Source organism: Cornus florida, unplaced genomic scaffold (genome assembly GCF_030987335.1).
Source record: "Cornus florida cultivar Cherokee Brave unplaced genomic scaffold, ASM3098733v1 CherokeeBrave_3.0.0_Hap2_Chr04, whole genome shotgun sequence".
In the NCBI taxonomy this organism is placed as follows: domain Eukaryota; kingdom Viridiplantae; phylum Streptophyta; class Magnoliopsida; order Cornales; family Cornaceae; genus Cornus; species Cornus florida.
The window spans coordinates 106,739,488-106,756,582 of NW_026775574.1; the positions used below are offsets into that span (position 1 = coordinate 106,739,488).

The 17,095-nt window shown below is 37.0% G+C and overlaps 1 protein-coding gene across 4 annotated transcripts in view; it reads left to right on the forward strand.

Moving 5' to 3' along the window:
• Positions 1-17,095, forward strand: part of LOC132304549 (protein RRC1-like) — a 31,911-nt gene that overhangs the window by 8,030 nt on the left and 6,786 nt on the right. For all 4 annotated transcript variants that reach the window (XM_059802288.1, XM_059802289.1, XM_059802292.1 and 1 more), the window contains 11 exons: positions 4,973-5,033; positions 5,144-5,296; positions 5,731-5,847; positions 5,959-6,124; positions 8,610-8,722; positions 8,936-9,007; positions 13,589-13,810; positions 15,811-15,869; positions 16,006-16,090; positions 16,219-16,356; positions 16,846-17,070. In XM_059802288.1, coding sequence (XP_059658271.1) covers positions 4,973-5,033; positions 5,144-5,296; positions 5,731-5,847; positions 5,959-6,124; positions 8,610-8,722; positions 8,936-9,007; positions 13,589-13,810; positions 15,811-15,869; positions 16,006-16,090; positions 16,219-16,356; positions 16,846-17,070 — 1,411 coding nt within the window. The remainder of the gene's footprint in view (positions 1-4,972; positions 5,034-5,143; positions 5,297-5,730; positions 5,848-5,958; positions 6,125-8,609; positions 8,723-8,935; positions 9,008-13,588; positions 13,811-15,810; positions 15,870-16,005; positions 16,091-16,218; positions 16,357-16,845; positions 17,071-17,095) is intronic.

A 17,095-nucleotide genomic window follows, 5' to 3' on the forward strand; every position in this document is an offset into this window, starting at 1 on the left:
ACTAAGACAAAGCTCTGGGGTGGGTAGTTGTTATTTGTGATCATTGGGAGTATTTTTTTCTCTCTTTTTTGATAAGTAAGATATTATTAAAGGTGCTGAAGAGGGAAGTGCTCCCAAGAGAATACACAAAAGTCGACAACCACCAACTATGCTTTCAGACTATCAACAAAATCCCCCCACAGATTTACAATTTCGCCAATTTACCCAAAAGAATAAAAACTCTGAAGGACATATTTGAGAGACCAAATAGGAGTCTCCTCTCCATCAAAGGATCTCCTAGTTCTCTCTCGCCTAGAACAAAGCATAACTTCGAAGTTCTGAGCTTAAGGTTGAAAGAGAAATTGATTAAATCCTTTGATGCACTCACTGGAAGTAGATGGAGCTCGCTGGAGTTCGCCAGACGTGTTTCTTGTCTGCCGGAGATTAGCGAAGCTTGTCCGAAGTCCAAATCATGGCATCAGCAAGTCTTCTGCTCTTGCGAGAGAGAAATATGAAGTTTTTACGAGCCCTAACTCAGCTTTCACAATCTTTAATTTCCTTACCTTTTTTTTTATTTTTTGGGTTGGTGGGGGGGAATAGTATTAGACTTCTAAAATATAGGATTTTTGCTAAAAGACTTCAAAGAAACTTGTTTTTTATTCAAGACAATAGACCAAAGGCCCAGAGAACTAAAGAAAAGATAGTTGAAATAACCAAGAGTGTCCAATAGAATGGGATTAGTAGTCACGGGATCATGGACCCACGATCATGTGTGTGAACCCACTGTGGTCCTGATCTCTAACAGTTTTGCAGGTGATTTTGATAAATTCGACAATTTGGGATCGTAGGATCGCACGATTCTACAAACTCAATCGTGATTTAGAACTATGGCTAGGAATTTCCACACAACAAGGATCGGACGTTACTAGTCGTTGGAGATCAAAGTGCTCACAGGATGAGCGAATTTGAGTAGTAGAGTATGGGGAGAACTAGGGCTACAAATGAACCGAGTCGAGCTTTGGATTGTTTGGGCTTGGCTTGCTGAGGTAAAGAAGGTGTTCAGAATCGGCTTGGGCGAGCTTGGCAAATTTTGGCAAACTCGGGCTTGTCTCAGCTTGAGCTCGATTAGGTATATATCTCTTGTACTGTGTTTTGATTAAAGCCATTTAAGAGAGAGAGACAGAGAGAGAGAGAGAGCGCTAACCTTGATGTTGTTGTGGTGTTGAGAACTTGAGATTGCTATTGAAAGGGGGTAGAGAGAGTTATTGTTGATGTTGCCATTATGTGATGTCCAGATCACTTGTTGGAGAGGGGTATTGTGGTTGTTGCGGATATTTTAGGGTTTTGGTATCTAATCCATACAAACGATATGATATAAACAATCTAATGGTTGTGATGAAATTGAGTGTTGGGCAATGGGCTATTTAGGCAATGGTTTTTATTTGTAGATGGGCTTATAATGTGAAAGAACTAAATGGGTCTGTGAAAGATTTGTGAACTTGGGCTAAACTTGCATCATTTAGGTCAGGCTTATACATATAAGAATTTGAAATTCTATGGCTCTTGAAATAATTGAGCTTAATGAGCCAAGCTTACCATTTGTTTAAGCTCGGCTCCTTTATTAAACGAGTCTAAAAAGCGAGCTCAAGCTCAACTTGTTTACTTAATGAATTATCTCGAGCCGAGCTTTTAACGAGGTGAGCCTGAGCTCTTTGTGTACAGCTCGGTTCCTTTGCAGCCCTAGGGAGAAAATATGGCATGAGTTTGGGTTAGAGGTCACTAAGTTATTCTTGGGTTCGAGTCTAGTTAACTTAGTTGTAAGCTTTTATTTATGATGGATTTAATCTTACTAAATTAGGTTCTGTGGTTATTATCCTATGGGTTTTTTCACGTAAAAAACGTGTGTTCATGTTCAATGCTTTGTTATGATTTTTTCTTCTTTTCAAAGATGGTTTTTTGTTGTACGACTATTCATTCCACCTTTACGTATAGTTTGGGTCATGGCGGACAATGCTCTTAAGATCATAGCTACAGAAAAAGAAGATTTGTTACAATGTAGCTCCATAGGAACCATAAATAGAAAAACGTGAAATATTAACAGAAATAGAGATTTTAGGCGCAATAGAAAGGAATGTTGTAACCGGGGTGTTTGGGCCATTCTGTGCACTCTGACATTACAGTCTAGGTTATGATCTTTATTCTTCAATATATAAGATTATTATTATTATAATTTTTAAATTGTTACTAAGTTAAAAATTTGTAAATTCAATTTTATTTAAGTCTTGGATGTAAACCCTCAAACAAGGCTCACTTGAAGGCAATGAGGAAACATTGAGTAAAGTCCTAAGTTTAATGCATTTGAAGGGCAATGGGAGCTATGTTTATATAAAGAACGGCGAATGATGTATTCTCTTTAGCCCAAAGGGTAGGAGGAGTAAGGACATGATCTTTTATTGACAACCAAGGGTAGATGCTCCCATCCCACATTGGCTGGAGGAGATGACTTTCTTTTCACTTTTCTCTATATTAGGAATAATCTTCTCTTTTCTAGTAAAAATGATTCGTATATTGGGCCAATCTTTCGAGAATGGTATGGTGGGTTGGGCCTTGAAGCCAGATATAATAAAATTCAAAATTTAACAAGCAGTCCATGTTATTTGCTCAAGAGTGGGCTGAATGAGCTTGTGCTATCATATGTGTTGTTCCCTACCTATCGAGCCGAGCTGGACATTGTTTAGGACCTACTCATGTCGTAAATGTGCTTGAAAAACTAGGCTGACTTGGAATGAATAAACACGGGCAGAGTTTCTAACTAATTCTCGAGTTATTCACGATCAATTTAGTTCTCTTATAGTCTACTCAAATCTGAGCCATTTTTGTGCCACTGTAGCTTGGCTAGGACATGACCTGCCCTGATGTATTTTTTGAAATTTGATGAGGCTGATGGCATATCATTACTTGGTTTACGAGGCGTGAAGTCTCTCATTACACCAATGTAGGGGATCGGGATAGAAGAAAAGGTCTGGCATTTATTTCTTTATTGCTGTTATCGTCGAGGGACATGGTGTGGAAAGCTTGTGTTTTTCCATGATTCTGTTATTTTTTATGATTCTATTATGAATGTGGGAGATAGGCAGTGAGATTGTATTTGTGAAGCAACCTTGCTAATGTGATCAATGTGTTGTATGGATTGGGCTTGTTGGAGGCCATAAGCAAGGTGTGGATGAGCTTCAGGAAATTCATTAAGTTATTGTTGTGAATATGCAGGGGTTAGTTTTTGGCAATGATGGTGTGGGGATAACCCATTGAGTGGGATATTCCTAGGTTTGGTCTGTGTTTCCAACTTGTATCCAAGAGGCTTGCAATGTTATGTATGTCGATGTAACAGAGGCTAGGGTGGGTTGGGATCCCATAATTTATAACTTCTACAATGATTGGGAGTTTGAGGCAGTGAGTGCTTTCTTTTCTTGCAATATGACCAGATACTGGATTTCGGTGTTGACTCATTGAAGGGGTGGTAGGGAGTGCCAGAGTGGGAATTTGAATAGTGTTATTATAGGCTTTGAAGGGGGCAAGCATAGTGGATTTTCCTTGGATGTTCTTTTGCATTCCAAAGTCCCTCCAAATATTGTGTTAATGGGTGGGTGGTAGCTTCGGTGAGATAATGACCATTGATAACAGTGAATATGTGTCTTTTTATTGTTAATGGATGCTTAATCTCTATGTAATGTTTGCTCTTAAAAAATGCATTAAATATCACAAACGACACTTGGTACTGGGTAATGGGATATGTATAAAACATTTATGGTTGGACATGCACCTAACAAGTATATTCAAATACTTACTGAATAATGTGATCCTTTAGTTTCAAAATGAGTGGAAACTTTATTTACTCAATTAAATTTAGAAGAAAAATATTGGGTAATGTGAATATTTAGCAGTGTTTGTATGTCTGTGGGTTTGGGGATTTATTAAATCTGACGCGTAGACACATGCCTGCACTCATTATACTTGTGCGCATCCATGAAGTATGGCTTAATCTGCAGGAGTGCAGAATCCCTTTTGGCATTCATAGGGTTTTCTATCGCTCTACTACTGAGATTCTAACTAAGGCTTGAAATGGAGCGGGTTTGCTCTGAGATCCAACCTGAGCTGAGGTCCATTTTAATGGGTTTGGATTTTGATTTTGAATTCGAAAAAAGCTTGGATATGAATTTTCGTTGAAAGATCCATCGCGGATTAGGGTAGGATCTGGGTAATTCTTAAATGGATCGGCTTACTCGAGATCCGATCCAGTTATTGTATATTTTGCTCTATGTGAATTCTGTTTGAATAGTATGTGTCAGATATGGATCATGCCCATAGAATCTGATTCAGATCTGGATATGGCTCCTGACATTAAAATATAGTTCTGGCTCAGAATTCACTTCATTTCAATCCCTAGTTCTAACTAATCAGCATGGTAGGTAGGTAGCTACTTACCTTTAGTGGGGTGTGTGTTGAGAGAAAAAGTTAATCCCTCAAAGACGTGGATGTCTTGATGTTGAAACTTTAGTTATCTCCTTTGAAGTTCTTTCTATTTTTTGAGTTTCGGTAGATCTTCTACCCTGAATGATATTTTGTAAAGTTGTAATGGATACGAGAGCATAGTTTTTGTGTAGCTTGTTTTTGTGTACTTCGTGTATTCATCAGACATCTCCCTTTTGGTGTCCTATAGTGATCTTTTACATATAAATATACTCCAAAGTGGAATTCCTTGTTCACCGAGTCATTCAGAGAAGGAACCTTATTTCTTACAAAGTGGGACTTCATAGATTACCTTGTGGGAGGAGTGGAAATTAGAAGATCATTAAATTTGTCAAGGTCAATATTTGAATTGTCATAGCATGTCTAACGTAATATTAGTTTTATCTTTGGTTCCTGTTTTTTCTATTTAATGTCAGATAAAATATTTTGGTGACAGAGAAGTGGGTTGTAATTTCTCTTTCTGCAGGTATGTTCCATCTTTCTTACCACCTCCTATGGCAACCAAGGGAAGAGAATATGACAAAAAGGTCAGTGTGCCTGCATTTAGTACCTTTCTTTTTGTTCAAGAGTGAGTTAACTGGTCCTGTACCAAATTTATTTTTCTCAGTTCTTAATGTTTTTGCATTACAATTTGCAGAAGGAGGAAGAGAAGCCAAAGGAGAAAGAGAAGGGTAAGTCACGGAATATAGATCACTTTATGGAGGAGCTAAAGCATGAGCAAGAGATGAGGGAAAGACGAAACCAGGAGCGTGAACACTGGCGAGATGGGCGTCATAATGAAAATTCTGCTGTAAGTGGCTTTGTAATTCAAAATATATATATATATATATATTTTGTGTGTGTGTAAAAAAATGGATGTGTATTTGATTAGTTCATGTGCGGCTTGTTTTTGTAAAATTTTTCTCCTAGTTTTTCATCTTTATATTTTATTTTCATAATGAGTTTGATTTGAAGGAGCTACACAGGGTTATTAGATTAGCTTCTGTGCATTTTGAATAGACACACATGAACATTTTAATGTACATATATTGTTGTACACAATAAACTGATGAGCATTTTTGCCTGGATTCGCATTCTCTACATTGCTGTAGATCTGCTCTTAATATTTTGTTAATCATAGATCTGTCTAGTTTATTTTTATGTTATGTCATGATGTCATTTTTGCTTAGGATTTCCACTTTACTAGTCTTTACATATTCATTTAATAAGGTCACTCTTTCTCAGCCGCCTAGCCGATTTGATGAGCTGCCTGATGATTTTGATCCAAGCGGAAAACCTGGATCATTTGATGATGGAGATCCACAGACAACAAACCTGTATGTTGGAAATCTCTCTCCTCAGGTTTGTTTGTGATTTTGAATGTTTAAGTTTTTGATTTATTTCTTTTGTTGTCGCTTTGAGACTAAGGAGAGCTTTAAAGGTAACGTCTTCTTGTATTTCTAATTGTTTTAGGTGGATGAGAATTTTCTCTTGCGGACTTTTGGAAGGTTTGGACCTATTGCTAGTGTGAAAATTATGTGGCCAAGGACAGAAGAGGAACGAAGACGGCAAAGAAATTGTGGCTTTGTAGCTTTCATGAACAGAGCTGATGGACAAGCTGCAAAGGATGAAATGCAAGGTTTAATTCTTCTGGTGTTTTCATTTATTACTGATGGAGTGTTTTTTGTTTCCCTCGATAAATGAGATGATTCCATCCAGAAGATAAAAACTTTTAGTACATAGGAAGAAAGTGAGGGCATACCCTCCCATGCGCACTTTTTTCTCAGAAGACAATTCTTGCTACGTATATTTAAGTCAAATATCTGTGGCACGTGTGTGCGTACTGTTACTTTTTATACCCATAGTATTTATTATTAAGTTTATTTATTTTTGGTAAGCAAGCAAGTATATATATTAAGTTCATTCAAAGTTCCTATAACTTCATCTTCACAAAAGTTCATGCTTAACAACAATTGTATGTTTTCACATTTTTACTGTATCCCCCAATATCTCACAAGTTTTTCAAGTATTGAACATCTTTTGGATTTTCTTATTTCTTTGAGTAAGCCTCTTAATTATTTCATTGAAATTATTTTCACCAATATCTAGTTGTATTACTGTTGTTTACATACTCATTAGAACAGGTTTTTATTTTTATTTATTATTTTTTTTCCTGGTAGGTAAGCAACACACACGCACGCACGCACGCACACACTCCAAACTGCCCCTTGTGGAGCTCGAACTGCTCATCTCCTCTTTGGAGAGGAGCAGGGCTGCAATCGAGCCGAGCCGAGTAGTGCCCTGCTCGAGCTTGGCTCGACTGCACAGTAAGAATGCTTGAACTCAGCTCAAGCTTGACTCGAGCTTCCATCTTAGTGTTAAATCTCGGCTCGGAGACGTTAGTGCTAAACTCGAGCTTAGCTCGATGCTCGTTTACAGAGGAGCATGTACCAGACAAGCAACACACGGTCATATATATATATATATATATATATATATATATATATATCTATACACTGAGTACATCACAAAGTTGTGAGGAACATATATCAAATTGCAATCGTATATAAATAAATCACAAATTAGCGAGGATCATATAAAACATAACAATCATATATATAAATCACAAATTTACAGAGAAAATCATATAGATATAAACCACAAATTTACAGAAACAATCATATACACAAATCACAAATTTATAGAGAAACATATATCACACAAGATCATATATATATATATATATATATATCTTCTAGAAAAAAATATGTATAGAATTACAGATTCATCTTATACGTGGATGAAATCACCACTTATTGTCACTTTAATCCTCTCTTGATCTTCAAACAGACCCACTGTAATTTCAATCTCTACCTTGATGTCGCTGTAGCACCATCCTTCCATCCCCTCTAGGTTTGTCGTTGTAGCACCGTGCTTCCCCTCTAGATAATGAAGGAGAAGAAGGAGAAGACAACTGAGAGAGAGACATGGCAGATTGGGGGTGTTGCTGTGAGCGATGCTGAACTTACTGTGAGCGGCGCTCACGAAAGAAGAAGGGTTAGGGATTCTATATATATACAGGCTCATGGGTATTTTAATTTTATGGGCCTAAGTTGGGCTTGATCAGTTGGAGTTGTGATGGGCTGAGGCACTTAAAATGGATAAAGGGGTTTGGGCTAAAACCTAAATTTATAAGTATCATATTTTTACATAGTTATATATTTTTTATGAGCTTAAAACGAACACTTTACCGAGCTTGTTTATGGTCCTGTTCACGGACAAATGAGCCGACCATTGGTGTGTTTGAGATTGGCTCATTTAATAAATGAGCCCAATAATTTTGTTTGGGCTCGGTTCGTTTAATAAATAAACGAGCACGAGCTGAGCCCGAGTAGTTCGCGAACATCTCGGCTTGTTTGCAGCCCTAGAGAGGAGAGCTCATACCACCTGGGCCAATGACCCGGTGGTTCTTGTCAGAACAGCTTATTAGAAGCATATCCCTATTATTCTAAGAATTGGCCTAAATGTTCTTACTCTTTTGTGTTACATGCTAATTTCTTTCTTATAAGTAAATTCAGAAGCTGAAAATAAGCTGCAACAGATAAGAATTTAATTAGGTATTGGTTTGCGTGAGGACCTTGGTTGTCTTAAGGGAAATTGAATTAGTTCAAGGTGTTATACATACTGTAATATGGACAGAAAAGGATTTCCAAAACAGAATAGACAGGAACTTTATTTGTGAAGGGCTTTCTTTTGGACAAGTAAAACTTGGGGAACATTAAATTTAGAGTGCGGTTAATAAGAAAGGAAATAAAACCGATGTAGAAACTGGTTCATTCTACTTTTTCTTCTTTCTCCTCCTCTTTCTTCTTTTTAATTTATGATTACTGACTGAAATGAACCCCGAATTGTAACTTTCTCTAGGGTAACAAACTGACGGGTGGACTCATTTTGAATTCTGCTTAGAGTGACTGGTTCAATTTCCATGCAATATCTAATATCGCTCATTGATTTATAATCTAGTTAAAGTTTGATCTTATCACATTCATTTCTGTATTTATAATGTATCTATTGTAAGTCATGCATGGAATGAAAAGGGATTGAAGATGATCTTTATGCTGCAGGGGTGGTTGTCTATGAGTACGAGTTGAAGATTGGGTGGGGTAAGTCGGTCTCTCTTCCATCACAAGCGCTACCTGCTCCCCCACCAGGACATATGGCCATCAGGAGTAAGGAGGTCTGTAATTATGTCTGTTAAAACTATGAACAAGTTATTACATACATTTATGTTATTCATGCATTTTCTTCTTTTTTAAAATTGGATGCTTAGGAATTAACTCTTCAATTGGGCTACACCTTAATACTTTTTTTTTGGATAGAGAATTCATCAAATTCTTCTTCATTTATTCACTTTATCAATTTGAATCATATCTAATTTTGTGATGTACAGGGTGCAACTGTTATTTTGTCTGGTCCCTCGGGCCCACCTGTTACTTCTGTCCCAAGCCAAAACTCTGAGCTGGTAGGTTAACTTTATCTTCTTAGCCTTTTTTTTTAAAGTTCTGTTTGATCAGTTGGTTAACTTCATCTTGTCAGTCTTGTGACAAGAAAGTTACTTTTGGTACAGGATTTTGAGCTTAGTATCTGAACAATTTTTCTGTCTATTCAGAGGAGAGAAATCTTGATGTTTTCCATATTTTTTCAGTAAATGGATATCTTGTGCTTGACTGCCATTTGATGTTTTTGCCTCTGAATAATCTGCAACTGATAGGCTTTGAAACCAATTGAAGAATCTAGAGAATCGTTACCAAGGCTATGATACGTCAAATACGCTATACCCTAAAATAGATCTAGATTGGTGAATCGATCTTGTTCAAACTACTATTATCAATGACTGTTTTTTAGATTTTAGCAATTATAGTTTCCACACAACACTACAAATATATAGAGAGCAAAAATACAATAACCAAGCAAACACTCATAGGCACATTTATGTGGAAAACTCCTTGGGGAAGAATCACGGAAGATAGTTCAGGCAGATCAAATCCTTTATCAAAGAAAAGGTAATAAAACCTTAGGCCGGGCTTGCTTGGTTTGTAACTCTGAAAACAGTTCTCAAGAACTCCGAAAACAGAAAACTGGAACTATAAAAGATAGTTCTTTGAAAACAGGCCTTTTATAACCGAGTTTTCCGAAAATTGAACCAAGCATGAGTTTTTTTTTACAATTTTCTTCTTTTCAGTTCTTTCAGAGTTACATACCAAGCAGGCCCTTGGTTTCTAGATTATAAACCCAAGAATTTCCCAGTTACCTATGAGCCTGAATCACACCAGATGATCCAATCTGACCTCTGTTGCTGTCAATTAGCTCCTTGTATGATCTGCTCTTCAACCTGTGCTTTGATCTTCATGATTAGTAACATCTATTTTTCGTTCGTTTGTCTGATTTGGTGTTGATGACAATTAAGGCTCTACAAGTTGTTGATCTATACTCTGAATAATAACTCACTGTCTAATGCCAGATACTGAAAAGAAAAAAATGCACTTCATGTACACGGATGCTCTCTAGTGCAGGAGCATACTCTAGATTGACTATATCCTCCTATTTATAGCCAATATAGGAGTTCTGCGTGACATAGAAAAATAAATCAATTATAAGACTTTTAGAGAGTTTCTAAAACTGCTCTGTCCTGATCAATCATAGAAATTTATTTCGCTCGATTGAAAGTTTTGCCCAAATGTTTTGATCGACCTATTGAATTCTCTCTTCAAGCTTTTCTATTACAGGCCATTTCACCTACTATATTTAACTTTGTAAAATCATTTTTAATAACCTCATCTCATGTTATTTTTGGTTGCCCTCTCTGTCTCTTACCTTCTATTACAACTAGTCTTCCTCATTTAACCGGCGCTTCTAGGTCTCCGATGTACGTGTCCAAACCATCCAAGTCTACTCTGTTGGATTTTCTCACCAATGGGTGCTACCCCTAATTTTTCTCACACTTATATATATATATATATTTTTTTTTTTTGATAAGTAATAAATATATTAGAAAAGCGTTCAAAAGGGGAACGCGTCCCTAATACAAAAACGAAAAATGGATCTAAGGGGACCATCTCTCCTCTTTCCTGTTCATTATTGTCATGGAGGCTCTTAGTAGGTTCATGAGGAGGGCTGTGGACTTGGGGTTCATACGGGGCTTCAAGATTGGTTCAGACGCAGCTCATCAGTTGGAAATTTCTCATTTGCTCTTCGCGGACGACACTCTGGTTTTTTGTGAGGCTGAGGTGTCCCAGTTGAGATATTTGCGATATGTCCTTGTTTGCTTTCAGGCAGTCTTTGGGCTGAAAGTCAATGTGCGAAAGAGTGTGATTGTACCTGTGGGGGATATTCAGGAGGTGGAGTCTCTCGCAGCTGTCTTAGGGTGTAGGATGAGCTCCTTTCCTATTTCTTATTTAGGCTTGTCTTTGGGTGTCTCGACAAGAAGGGTGGGAAGCTGGGACTCGGTGATTGAGCTTTTCTAGAGAAGGCTGGCGGGGTGGAAGAAGCAATACCTTTCGAAGAGGGGAAAAGTTACTCTGGTGAAGAGCACTTTATCTAGCCTTCCAACTTATTTCCTTTCGCTCTTCCAGATCCCCTCTGCTGCTGTTAGAAGACATGAGATGCTTCAACCGAATTTTTTGTGGGGTGGTAGAGGAGAGGAGTTTAAGTATCATCTTGTTCGATGGGAGCAAGTTTGTAGGCCCCTCAAGTTGGGAGGCCTAGGGATTAGGAGATTGACCCCTTTCAATAGGGCCCTCCTAGGCAAGTGGCTTTGGAGATTCGGCAGTGAACGACATAGGTTATGGAGGAAGGTTGTTTCTTGTCGGTTTGGGGAGGAGGGGGCGATGGTTAGCTAGACCGGTCAGGTCTGCTGTCGGTGTGGGAGTTTGGAAATCCATTGGGAGAGGTTGGGATGAGTTCTCAAAGCACATTAGATTCATAGTCCGGGAAGGAAGGGATATCCGGTTTTGGGAGGATGCTTGGTGCGAGGACCGTCCTTTGTCTTGTTTGTACCCGAGGTTGTTCAGGATTGCTGTTGATAGACATGCTATGGTTGCTGACTGTTATCGCCTTGATAGCGGTAGATTGTCTTGGAATGTACAGTTCCGGCAATCTTTTCAGGATTGGGAGTTGGATGATGTCATTGGTTTGTTGGATCTTCTGTATAGACAGGAGGTGGATGGCACCGGGTCGGACTCCTTGACTTGGACGCTTTCTCCTCAGGGGACATTCCAAGTCTGGTCCTTTTTTCACCAGTTTTCAGGGTTTCGTGGCTCCACCTTCCTGTAGAAAACGGTTTGGCGCTCGAAGGCTCCTCTTAGGGTGGCTTTCTTTGTGTGGACTGTTGTTTGGGGCAAGATCTTGACTCTGGACAACTTGAGGAAGAGACGACATGTTATCGTTAACCGGTGTTGTCTGTGTATGAATGATGGAGAGTTTGTGGATAATCTTCTCTTGCACTATCCCGTGGCTCACGACTACTGGAGCCTTTTGTTGTGTCTCTTTGGTGTTCAGTGGCTTATGCCCCGGACTTCAAGGAATTTGATTGATGGTTGGAGGGGCTAAAGGGTGGGAGCGCGCGCCCGTAATTTCTTGAGGGTGATTCCCCTTTGTATTTGGTGGAGTCTTTGGAAAGAACGCAATCGAAGATCTTTTGATGGGGAGGGGACCTCCATTGGGGCTCTGAAGTTTGCTATTCTTTGCTCTCTTTTTAGTTGGGGTATGGGGAGAGATTGTATTTCTTTGGATGAGATTATGGACTTTTTGGGGTGGTTGGGTCCGTAGATCTCATTTTCTCATTTTCATTTTTATACAGCTCTTGGGACGCGTTCCCCTTTTGAACGCTTTCTAATACATTTTTACTTATTAAAAAAAAAAAACGTTAGTGGAATTTTTTAATATATCCTATAAAAATATAAATTACAGACTCACTTTTGTTGCGAAATTTGTCAACAATAAGTTCCTCAAATATGATCAATATTGATCATGAAATCACATTTGTGAAGTTTACTCTTCTCTTTCTCTCCCCTCAAAAAAATAAATTAAAATAAAATAAAAAAGAAAGGTAGCGTCTTATTTGGTCAAATGAAATACATTCTTTTTTTTATAATTTTTAATTTTTTTTTTTTAAAATTTTGTATTTATTATAGTGGTTATTGTTGGTTCAGTTATTGATCATGGTTGAGGTCATAGCCTTTGAGCTTTTAATTTGCTAATTTCTTCTTCTTCTTATTCTATAATTAATTAATGTTTTCGCTATTTTAGAACAACTTTTAATTGACTTTTTGGGAATTTAGAGCAACTGTGTTACCAAAGTCCTTTGAATAATGCATGTGGCTTAATCTTAGGTTTTTGTTGCTAGAAGCTGTGCATTTGTCTGATTTGGACTGTAATTTTTTTCACCTGTTCCCATATTCCCACCTCCATGTCTGGTCTGCTCTTTTTAGTTTTTCAGATTTGCAGTTATAATTATTTGTAACATAACATGAAAAGCAGCCTTTCTAAATGATGGATATTATTAACTGGTGAAACTAAAAGGCTGGTAGGCTGGGTAGCCTTGTAAATACACTTGCTTGGATAATGTACATGCCTTTTTGGCTAAAAAGTTGATCAGGCTTGGCGGGACTAAATGCTACCTGTTCAGGTGCCCTTGTATCTCTGTCATTTAATTTGCCTTTGCTTGAATCTGGTAGAATATATTGTTTTTCTAACTGTCCTTGACATTTGTACGGTAAATGTAGAAGTTTCCTTTTCTAATTTCCTACTGAATTCTGCATTCTGCTGGTTCAAGCCCTTGGTTATGTCTTTAAACAATAGACTAGGGGCCTAGTTCTAAACGAGCCTGGAGGCCCTTGACAAACATGACTCGGATCAAAGGTGTAAGTCTTTTGGTTTGAGTGACCTTCTGCCTGTCTGGTCCAGCCTTCACCCCGTTCATGCATCCTATCTTAAATTTTGATTTTGTTAATTAATAATGTGGTTCATAGATCCGATATGATATATGGTTGTGCTTACAGCTTTATTGTGAATTCTGTTGTTGATGACTTGACTTGGTTGCTAGGTTCTTACTCCCAATGTTCCTGATATAACGGTTGTTCCACCTGATGATGATCATCTTCGCCATGTGATTGATACAATGGCTCTCCATGTTCTTGATGGTGGTTGTGCTTTTGAGCAAGCTATAATGGAGAGAGGCCGTGGTAATCCTCTTTTCAACTTCTTGTTTGAGCTTGGTTCGAAGGAGCATACTTACTATGTCTGGAGGCTATATTCCTTCGCTCAGGTATATTTTGTTTTTAGGTTTATATGGTTTTTGCTTCTGCTGCCTTTGCAGTTTGATATAATTAGGCATTATATATGCACATATTGATGTGTGTGTGTATATGGATATTTTTGTTGCTTTCAATGTCAGTAGTTGACTTGGTTTTTTTTTTTTTTTTTTTCGAACGTATTATTTAATGACATCCATATTAATCATAAACCATGTGGTATTTATCAATTATTTACACATTTGTATTAATATAGAATCAAAGTTTTTGTTGTTTTTTTAGTAGATGTGGTACATATATATAGATAATGTCAAAAATAAAAAGAGTAAACTCAACTTAACAGTAACACTGTTTTTTTAAAGGGAATCAGCTAATATTCACTTTTAACTTTAGTAATGGTGTTATAATTACCAGTTTGTCTTGAGATCACTAGGGTACTGATGCCATTGGTTCGATTCCCATAGTCTATTGGGAAAGGGAAAAAATCGCTGTTGCAGAGTTTGGCGTAGTGCTGCGTGGGACTATTGAGTCTGAAATCGCTGTGGTCAAATAAGATAATATATTGCTCTGACGATCATGCCCTTTTCCAGTGACCATCATTTGGGATTTAAAATTTACTCTTGTTTTCTCTATGTGGTTTGGAAAGAAACAATTATAATTTTGATTAATTTGAATTAATGTCGACCAATTTAAATTAATTTTACATATCCAATATCCAATAAATGCAAAAAAAAAAAAACACATATGGTGTGAAGTTAGTTATATAGATAAAAATCGGTCATCATTTGGTGTTGACGTGGTATCAGCCACACAATAACTACACCAGTTTACACATTTTTAACAATAATTTTGATTAACTTGAATTAATGTCGACTAATTTAAATTAATTTTGTTTCAAACAGTATTTAATAATTGTATTTTGTTCGCTTCTAGTACTTAATTACATTACATTTTTCATAAAAGTCCTACACATGTCATTTAATTTTTTAAAAATAAAAAAATTCAGAAATACAAAAAAAAACCCATAAAATGAACTTTTCTTTAATAAATTGCAAAAGAAAATATGGGTTAGTTTGCGATATTAATTGTATTATCAAACTTTATATCTATAAATATTTCTTGTTGGTATATTATTTTTAAATGGAAGAAAATACTTATCAAAAAAAAAATTATTTTTAAATGGAAGAAAGTACCAAACAAAGTGGAAATCCATAAGTAAACAATGGAATTTAATTTGGTTGGATGGTACCAACAAAATCGAGTTTTCTTTTCGAGAAACAATCTAGCTTTGAGACTTTATTACCAATTTTATTGCTTAAGAATATCATAGATCTACAAAAAGATATAACGAACTTTAGTTATGCTGCCTACTTTACAAAAACATGATAAATTTGAAAAAGGCATGAACATTCATGGATTTAACATAGAAAATGTGACACCAAGAGCCTTGTAGCCCAATGGTATCTCCTCTACCTCCCAAAGGGTTCAAGTCTCCAAAGGAGCAAATGGGTGTGTGAGTTTCTTGCCAAGGAAAAAAAAAAAAAATAGAGAATGTGACAAATTTAACATATATGTGCAATCACATTTAAATAATTTGAAAACAAGTTGAAAAATATCTATTTTATTTTGGCAAAGAGATCCGAGTAGGAAGTTCAAGAAAAAGATTCCATATCACAATCGATTGGTATTTGATGGCTGGAGAAGGCTATTGATTGGAATATGAATCTGTGGGTTAGAGTTTGAGTGGCTGGCTTGTTATTAAAAGACCATGAAAAATAGAAAGTAGCTTTGCCGCCGGAGAACCCCTTTTGCATGTTGGCAGCAAGACAATGTCATCTTGTGTTTCAGGAGATGGCAACATCTTGGGCAAAAAAATTGTGATGTCTTGCCTTGTAGGATGAGATGACCCAGTTGCAAATATGTATCATAATTGTGGAGACTACCAATTTCTTGGTATTGGGAGACTTCAATACTTAAAATAGCTAATGGATTTTTTATTCTTGTACATCTGTAGGGTGATACCCTTCAGAGGTGGCGAACAGAACCTTTCATCATGATAACCGGCAGTGGGAGGTAATGCATACTGGATATATCTTCTTTTAATGCTCATGCTTAAAAAATCTATCTTTTTTGAGATAATCTATGCTGTTCTTTGATACATGGTTTTACAATTGTGATATATTATGCGATTCTTCCTGTTGTATATCAGATGGATACCTCCCCCTCTGCCAATAGTAAAAAGTCCGGAGCATGAAAAAGATTCTGGAACTACTTATGCTGCAGGAAGAAGCAGGGTACATCTTAATCCTAATCTTATCGTACACTGCTTGACAAAATTGAGTTTCTGATAAATTAATTATTCCATGAGTATATGGGGAAGTTCTTTGATTTGGAAATTCCTTTTTCTCATTAACTTCTACAGCGTGTGGAACTGGAAAGAACACTGACTGATTCACAGAGAGATGAATTTGAGGACATGCTGCGTGCTTTAACATTAGAGAGGAGTCAGATTAAGGAAGCTATGGGTTTTTCTTTGGATAACGCTGATGCAGCTGGAGAGGTAGTGCTGATATTATTAATACACATATTTTTGCTTGTTTTAGTATACTACTATACTCTTTGGCTATATGGGTGGAATTACAGGTTGATTATGATTAAGGACCTCATTTGTTGGTGCTTTGTCCCAGATCCTATTATTAATATGAGTTCATTTTCGTTAATTTGCACTCTGTTATCACATCATATAATCCAATGTCTTTTTGTTTTTCAGATTATCTAATAAAATATTCATTGTGTCAAAATTTCTGCTTATATGTATACTGTCATAATTTGACTCGTGGTTTTCCTTGCATCTCACATCGGCATGTCAATTGATATTAATTTAACCACACAGTGTGAAACTATGATTGAGGTCTACAATCTAGTACACTAGAGGGAAACAAGAGGAGAAATAGGAAGGCTTAGGTCTTGAATTTATCTTTAGGGTTTTGAATGTTTTTAATTGTTGAGTATTTTTTGGAGTTGCTTATATATCTTTCTTTTGATTCAGATTGTTGAAGTTTTAACTGAGTCTTTGACACTTAAAGAAACCCCCATTCCGAGTAAAGTTGCTCGGCTCATGCTGGTCTCAGACATTCTTCACAACAGTAGTGCCCCTGTAAAGAATGCATCTGCCTACCGCACCAAATTTGAAGCCACTTTACCGGACATAATGGAAAGCTTTAATGACTTGTATCGTAGTATAACAGGAAGGATCACAGCTGAGGCCCTTAAGGTAAGCTATGAATCTTTGGGTTTCC